Raw genomic sequence first — 8,048 nt, 5'->3', positions numbered from 1 at the left:
CACCTTCCTAGCTTTTTCAATGACTTTTGGCACAATGTGGCGTTTAGGAGACTTTTTCACTCCACTTACTAAAGGTTTTCTTTCCCGTCTTGGTGGATGCACTTGGGATGATTCAACTCTAAGTGTAGGAGGCTCTAATTCCTCAATGTCATCTTTCTCACACAAAGGTTGACTAACTTTCGCACCCAATGCTAGCACACCTTCAACCGAATCCTTTGCAAGGGTTAACTCCAAATTATCACTACAAAAACTGGATTTTTTACGACGCAAGTTATCGGCGCTTCTTCAGAAGCGCCGACGCTTAATGAATATAACGACGCTTTTTTAAAAAAAGTCGTAAATTTCTAAAGCAAATACGATGCTTATTTAAAGCGTCGGCTTAAAATTAAATTTTCGGCGCTTTATGAAAAAGCGTTGTCGATTCAGAAAATAATACGCGCGAATTGAATGGCGCGAATTATTTTACGGCACTTTCAAAAGAAGCGTCGTCAAATACCGGCGCTTTATAACACACCGCCATAATATAATTCATTATAATGACACTTATGTACATCGCCATAAAATTACGATGTTTATTTTAAAGCGCCCTAAAATACCGGCGCTTTTTTTGTAATCCGCCGTTAAAATTGTTAAATAAAATAGTGGTAAGACTTTAGATTAATTCCACGTTACACATATTTACAAATAAAAATCAATATGAACCAACTAAAATAATAGACTTTAAATCATATCAAGTTATACACTTATTATATGTACACTCATGCATGTATAAGACATATACATATCACAACAATAGTAAATCAATACTTTAGGGTTACGTTTAGGGTTTGGGGTTTGAGTTTTAAGATTATGATTTAGGGTGTTAACTCAGTACTTATATATTGAAGCAATAAAAGTAATTTGTTCAGGTTTAGGTTTATGTAAGGGCTTTCAGGTTAACAATATTTAGAGTTATGTTTAAGGTTTGGGGTTTGAGATTCAATTTCATTTAGGGTTTAGGGCATGGGTACTATATAGGAGTATTATAGTAGTGTATAATTTAAATATAATATAGTATTTTATTGGAAAGATCATATATATCATAACTCAAATATTGTATTACCCAAAGTTTTTAAAAGATATTATATATTAATGAATGAAGAATAAAGAAATTAGTGTAATTATTTAGGGTTTAATATTTTAATTCACGGCACTTAATGATAAATGCGTCGTTATTGTTTATATTTTTAACGGCACTTTTTTAAAGCGTCGTAAAGTAAAACAAATACGACATCATTTTAAGTGATTTTAGTTTATTGAAATAATATGACGACGTTTACTCGGTTAAACGTCGAAAAGTATGTAATTGTACGACGCTTGTAAAGTGCCATAATATCCTAAACATTTAAACGACACCGTTCTGTTGTGCAAAATCAAATCCCTGTTTCGCAAAAGACCAAGTTCTTCGACCAGTAGTACCCCACTGCACTTCTTGCTCTCTGTCGACGACTGCGCTCCGTGACTCCGTCATACACTCTGTCGATCACTGCACACACTGCACTTCTTCGACCACTAACCACTGAACTCCTTTGACCGTTGTATGATTCATCTTCGTTCTTGATTCTGCACGATCTTTACTCAGGTACAATCTCCTATCGATTTTCTTGCTTTAAGGGCAGAGCTCTGAATGTATGTGGCTTTCAATCTCTCAGTTGATTTCGTTTTTCCCTTGGTCTCCTCAGATACACAAGTGCGCTGCATAGGGTTTAGAATTGGGAGATTTCATTACCACCATCTAGCAGGTTTGGTGAGTCGCTTGCCACCATTTTTTTGTTCAATTGTGTTATGTGCTATCTGGGTATTAGAGACATTAGAATATTGCACATAAAATCTTAGTGGGTTTAGGATATACGTCATCCTAATTCCCTGTGAGTGTTATTCTAACATCTTTATTTCTGCTCTTTTGACTGTGTTTTCAGTTGGGTTTGCTTTGTTTTCTGTTTTCTTGAAGTGGGTTGTCCTTGACTTTAGTGGGTTTTGGTTTATGTGCTGTGGTTTTTGATCATCTTTTTCATGATCGACTTCCTAATGATTGAGCAAGTTCGAACTTGGGTATTAATTTCTATGTTGAATTTGAATTTGGGAATTTATCGAGGCAATTATGTAAAATCTCCCCAACTTGGAAAGATTTTGTCTTATCCATCCTAGCAAATTTATCTGCTAAGCGTATAAGTGATTGTAAATGCTCTTTGTGCCTAGGTATGCACGTGTGCCCTCAAAGGAGAGATTTTTTTAAAAAAATTTCTATCTACTGAGCATCTAAAGAGTAGAGATGGATTTGAAACTTATACATGCATTAAAGCAGTAGCAGAGGCATTGAGTGTCCAGTCAGCTTATGCGCCTGTGTGTGGTTGCTATTTTGTAGAATTGGGAGAAAATGATTTGTTATTTTATTGACTGTGTTTGAGAGAATTGTGGAGATTGACGCATCAGTTATTTTTACTGGTTGACTAAAGTGATATATTTATTGAATGTTTTTTTTTTTTTGCATGGGATATCTCCATATATCTGGGTGTTGGGACATCGTCTTTGAGGCAGCTTTTGAAACGTTTTGGAGCTTTTTGACTGTGTTTGAAGGTTAGATACTAATTTCCTACAAGTCTCTCCCTCACTTGTGCCTGTTTTTTTCTCTTTCTTTCTTCTGTTCTTTAATTGAAATTAGGATGTTTTAAAAGGAAAATGGGATAACAGAATGGGAAACTCTTACAATCATTCAAAGTAGCTATTGAATGGAATATGATATTAAAACCTTTCCCAACTATGCTTGTTATGCATGCAAATGTTCTCCATCACTTGTGCTTTTTTTTTATGTGCTTGAATGACAATATTTGTACTTAACTATTACTCATTGACTCAATTTTGTGTCACTGAGGAATAAAACTTGGTATTCATAACTGGGTGGGGTTCTGTATATATATGCTAGAACCATTTCAATGGATTTCTCAATATATCTTGTTCATTTGTTCATGTACATACAGGTTAGTTAGATAGATGGCCGAACTAGACAAAAGCTGGATGAATATTATCAACCGTTTGGACCCTGATTATATTAGGGGGGTTGAGGGATTTCTTGATTTTGCTTTTCGACACCCAAGAGTAGGAAATCTGATATATTGCCCGTGTCGAAAGTGCTTTAATGGACATCTTAAGACTAGAGAGAATGTTAAGGAAGATTTGATCATAAGTGGGATAGTTCGTACTTACACCTTTTGGAACTTCCATGGCGAAGAACGATCGGCTACCGTTGACAATGAAGATGATGAGCTTGAGCTTGAGGTGGAATGTGATGAAATAGATGAGTTGATAGCAAATACCTTACCAGGTCTTAATCCGGAGAATTTTGCCGACCATGAATATGATGTGGGTACTACTAGTAGTACTATGTCACAAAATGAGGCTGAAAGAATTTATAGGGTTCTTCAAAATGCCAAAACTAGCATATATCCTGGTTGTGAGATTTCATTACTCTCATTCATCTTAAAACTCCTACATATTAAATGTGTTGGGGGGATGAATAATAATGCATTCACCATGTTGCTTAAAGAGTTGAAGAATGCTTTTCCTAGTGGTGAAACACTACCGAAGTCGTATTATGAGGCAAAAAAGATTTTCCAAGATCTTGGGCACTCATATAACAAGATAGATGCATGCGTTAATGATTGTGTTCTATTTCGCAAAGAACTTGCAGATGTATCCTATTGTCCCACTTGTGGAGAGTCGAGGTGGAAACTAAATAGTGGTAGAGTTTGTGATGATGACGATGATGACGGGTATGTGAATTCTAGTAAAAGAAAACGAGTCCCAAGAAAGATATTGCGCCACTTTCCTCTAAAACCAAGGCTTCAGAAAATGTTCATGTCTTCCAAAATTGCTTCTGATATGCGATGGCACCATGACAATCGCATTACAGATGGCAATTTAACGCATCCGGTAGATTCGGAGGCTTGGAAACATCTTGATCGATTGTATCCTGACTTTAGTATTGAACCACGAAATGTCAGACTTGGATTGGCAAGTGATGGATTCAATCCCTTCGGCAACATGAGTCTATCATATAGTATGTGGCCTGTTATTCTCATACCATATAATTTGCCTCCATGGATTTGTATGAAACAGACGAATATGATTTTGTCTCTACTTATTCCGGGAGAGAGAGCTCCTGGGAACGATATTGATGTTTACCTACAACCATTGATTGAAGAGTTGAAGGAATTATGGGAAGAAGGTGTGGATACGTTTGACGCATCCAATAAGACAAGCTTTCGGATGAGGGCAACTTTGTTATGGACTATTAGTGACTTTCCAGGATATGCAGTTCTATCAGGATGGAGCACCAAAGGACATTTAGCTTGCCCAGTTTGTAATGTGCAAACATGTTCAAAAAGATTAGTACATGGAAAGAAACAATGTTATATGTGTCATCTTGGCGAGGTATTGAAAAGGAGAAGAAAGATCTCATGATTGATAATGTGAAGGTAAGTAGAAGTACAAATTGGAATTTGATGATTGGCATCATTTAAGTATGTATTAATATTTGTTGAACTTTGTGTATTTAGGAGAAGTTTGACATAGGTGATGAGCCAGGTAGAGAGAAGCAGGCGCTTTCATCAATGGGAAAGAAATGGAGGGACTTTCGTTATAGGTTGAAGAAGGACTTCTATGATATATATGAAACAGACGAGCAAAGATTGGCTAATCAACCATCAATAGTTAGTGAAAATGATTGGAAATGGTTGGTGAAAGAATAATGGGGGACGGAAAAAGTCAAGGTTATAATTTTCTTATATTTATTGCCAAGTAATATGCATAACCAACTATCAGTTACATATTTATAATTTACATTGCTTTAATGATAATTTATTTATGCAGGAAATGTGTCATAAAAATAGGGAAAACCGAGAAGTGCAACAAATGCTCCATCGCACCGGTCGAAAATCGTTTGCATCAATTGAGCATGAAGAGGTGAAGTATATATGTATTTATGAGTTTACAGTCTTCAATACTGATTAAGTACAAAATACAAAGCATAATGACTTATAACCTGTGTTTTTTTTCATTGTTATTAGACAAAAAAGAGGGGAGTTCGACCCAGCCGCATTGAAATGTTCAAGCTTGGCTATGTGAAGAAAGATGGAACATATTCGAATGCATTCACACAACAAAAGGCTGTATGTTTTATTTTTGTATTCCTTATTGTTGGTCAAGTTTAATACAATAGTTTACATGTAAACTATTGATGCCTGTAATTGTCTATAGGAGGAAATGGGTAATTTGATCAACGAGCGAGAGGAGGGATTGAACTCCTTAGACGACGAGCACATCTTCACCCAAGTTCTCGGGCCAGACAGACCTGGTCGTGTGCGTTGTCGAGGACATGGAGTAGTGCCATCTTCTGAAGGTTTTAATAGTAGGTCAGGATCCTCTCAATCTATACAAGAAGCAAAAAGAGCTGCTGAGATTGCGCAAAGAGAAGCTGAAGCGGCAAGGAACGAGCTTGAAGACTATAAGAAAATATCCGATGAGAGAGCAAGAAAAATGGAGGAAGATGTGGCTAGGCTTACGCAGGCTTTGCTGAGATTTACAGAAAGGGGCAATGGTGATAACCCTTAACATGGTAAGTTTAATTTTGTTCCTTTATTACTGTGAAGTTATGATTTACTAAATAGCATTGGACTTGCTGCTGCTGCTACTGCTTCAAATTCAAGTCTGATTGTTACTATGAAATTTAATTTTATTCCAGCTGTTGCTGCTTGCCATGTTTTTTTGACAATATTTGTCTGTGCTATTCTGCTTGTTATGATTTACTTAATTGCCTTGGACTTGCTATGATGCTCCTGTTGCTTATGCTACTCTGTTTCCATCTGTCTTTTTTATTTCTGTAAACCAGACCTGCAATATTAGATTCATAATTCTGTATTAACTTCGATAATCAATAATTCTAGTTTTAGTGTATTATCAAAACTACTCTTTTTGACTTAGATTACATATTATCATTTCTATTGGTGCAGCTCTGAGGAAATGAAATGCCTAAACTTCATATGCATATTGTGAAACCTGCTTGTGACTAGAAAACCATCAGTTATTTCTTTCTTTGATCTTTTTGCATGTCATCCTAAATTTTCTTCATTATTATTATTTTCATTTGTATTCATCTGTTTGTATATTGACTAAAGACATTAACATATTATAAACAAGTTACACAAGTTACTTGGTGGTGTGTTGGGCTGCTAGTGTAATTTGACTTTGAATAACACGACATGCCTAAATTGACTCTGAAGGGTGAAGATGTGATTTGAGTGGATTGATTTTCTGTTGAATCACAAGTTACGGGAGATGTTTCTCTGAGAAAATTGATTGATTTTCTGTTGAATCACTTCACGTTACATATGGATGATGTTTCTTTGAGAATATGTATTGATTTTTTACTCATACTTCAGCAACAATCTGAAATGCTTGTATATATGCTCCTAAGACTTCATTTACATGTCACAGATAGGTGTGGAACTGCAACTATTTTGCTGTATTGCACTGTGATCTTGACGAAGAACATTGAGAAATGAGGACCTGCTCATTTTGGTAGAGGCTGACAATGCAGTTTCTCTTGCTATCTGACCAAGCTAGATAGTTTATTATCAGTACTTGTGGAACCTATTCTATCATTATGTATGTTCACAGATAGTATGTTTTTATCATTTGTGGAACCTATTCTATCACTTGTGGAACCTAGATAGTTTTATGTATGTTTTTGGCTAATTATATATTATCACTTGTGGAGAATGAAAAGTCATATATTTTTAATTGTGTAAATGATATGAAGTGGAGAATGGAAGTTCTTGTTTAATTGTGTAAATGCTATGAAGTGGAGAATGGAAAGTGATCGCTTAATATTGTGATGTCTGTTTGTATGTTGAAATGGAGAAATCAATTCTTGCAGGTTGTGGAACCATTTAATATGCTATTTTTGGTTACAGGTATAAGTTATCCACGGCGCTTTTAAAGCGTCGGGAAATTAATAACATAAAATAATTTAACATTTTAACGACGCTTTATAAGTGTCGTTATAAAACATATTTAAAAAAATAAAAATAACAAACGGCGCTTTATCCTTCTTAGAATATCAATCCTACTAATTAGATCACGGCGCTTTATTTGTATTTTACGGCGGTTAAAAAGCGCCGTGCTAAATATAATTAAAACGACGTTTTCATTAAGCGTCGCGCTATCATTAACGGCACGAATATTTACGGCGCTTATTCGGCGTTTAGGTAAGCGTCGATAAAGACATTTAACGGCGCTTTTTGGTTATTCTCGGCGCTTTAAAAGCGCCGTAAAAGACATCGTTGTTGTAGTGTATCCTCAACATAGGCATGGATAAAATCTACATCCCTTATATCCTCACACTCACCCATAAGCTTAGTCACACTAAAGATATTCATCTCCATGGTCATATTCCCAAAAGAAATTTGTAGCACCCCACTCCTACAATTGATTAAGGCATTGGAAGTTGCTAGGAATGGGCGACCTAAAATGTTTGGAATGGAAGTGCTAAAGCTAGTGGGGGGTTGAGTATCTAACACAATGAAATCCACGGGATAGTAAAAATTTTTCACTTGTACTAACACATCTTCAACAATACCCCTAGGAACCCTAACGGATCTATCGGCTAATTGCAAGGTGATCCTAGTCGGTTTCAATTCACCTAACACCAATTTTTGATAGATTGTGTACGGAAGGAGATTCACACTTGCTCTCAAGTCTAACAATGCTTGCTCTACCCTATGGTTCCCTATGACACATGAGATAGTAGGGCAACCGGGGTCTTTGTACTTAGGGAGGGTGTTGGTTTGAATAATGGAGCTTACTTGTTCCGCTAGAAAAGCTTTCTCCTTAACATTTAATTTCCTCTTCACCGTACACAAATCCTTAAAAAATTTGGCATAAAAGGGTATTTGCTTAATGGCATCTAGGAGAGGTATATTGATCTTAACTTGTCTAAATAGCTCAAACAT

General features: G+C 36.0%; 1 protein-coding gene across 6 annotated transcripts; it reads left to right on the top strand.

Annotated features, from left to right (window-relative positions):
• Window positions 1-1,463: 1,463 nt before the first annotated feature.
• Window positions 1,464-6,837, top strand: LOC119996478. Of its 6 annotated transcripts, XM_038843120.1 has the most exons (8): window positions 1,464-1,621; window positions 1,722-1,786; window positions 2,239-2,389; window positions 2,578-2,616; window positions 4,909-5,001; window positions 5,106-5,207; window positions 5,296-5,653; window positions 6,532-6,837. In XM_038843120.1, exons 5-7 carry the CDS (start codon window positions 4,912-4,914, stop codon window positions 5,647-5,649), a joined length of 546 nt encoding a protein of 181 aa, XP_038699048.1. In that variant the 5' UTR covers window positions 1,464-1,621; window positions 1,722-1,786; window positions 2,239-2,389; window positions 2,578-2,616; window positions 4,909-4,911; the 3' UTR covers window positions 5,650-5,653; window positions 6,532-6,837. The 6 variants fall into 6 exon arrangements, 5 of the variants coding, with proteins under 5 accessions (XP_038699048.1, XP_038699049.1, XP_038699051.1 ...); XM_038843121.1 differs by lacking the exon at window positions 2,239-2,389 and having other exon boundaries at window positions 1,722-1,781; XM_038843123.1 differs by lacking the exon at window positions 2,239-2,389 and having other exon boundaries at window positions 6,536-6,837.
• Window positions 6,838-8,048: the final 1,211 nt, after the last annotated feature.

The sequence above is a fragment of the Tripterygium wilfordii genome, chromosome 4, assembly GCF_013401445.1.
Source record: "Tripterygium wilfordii isolate XIE 37 chromosome 4, ASM1340144v1, whole genome shotgun sequence".
Classification (NCBI taxonomy): Eukaryota; Viridiplantae; Streptophyta; class Magnoliopsida; order Celastrales; family Celastraceae; genus Tripterygium; species Tripterygium wilfordii.
This window is presented reverse-complemented; position numbering and strand designations above follow the sequence as displayed.

What these genes read in the sequence shown, in the direction of transcription:
- LOC119996478 (XM_038843121.1), top strand. Translation starts at nt 4,912, where the DNA reads ATGTGTCATAAAAATAGGGAAAACCGAGAAGTGCAACAAATGCTCCAT. An exon ending in CATCAATTGAGCATGAAGAG is followed by an intron (nt 5,002 to 5,105) that starts GTGAAGTATATA and finishes CATTGTTATTAG; the next exon opens with ACAAAAAAGAGGGGAGTTCG. An exon ending in CATTCACACAACAAAAGGCT is followed by an intron (nt 5,208 to 5,295) that starts GTATGTTTTATT and finishes AATTGTCTATAG; the next exon opens with GAGGAAATGGGTAATTTGAT.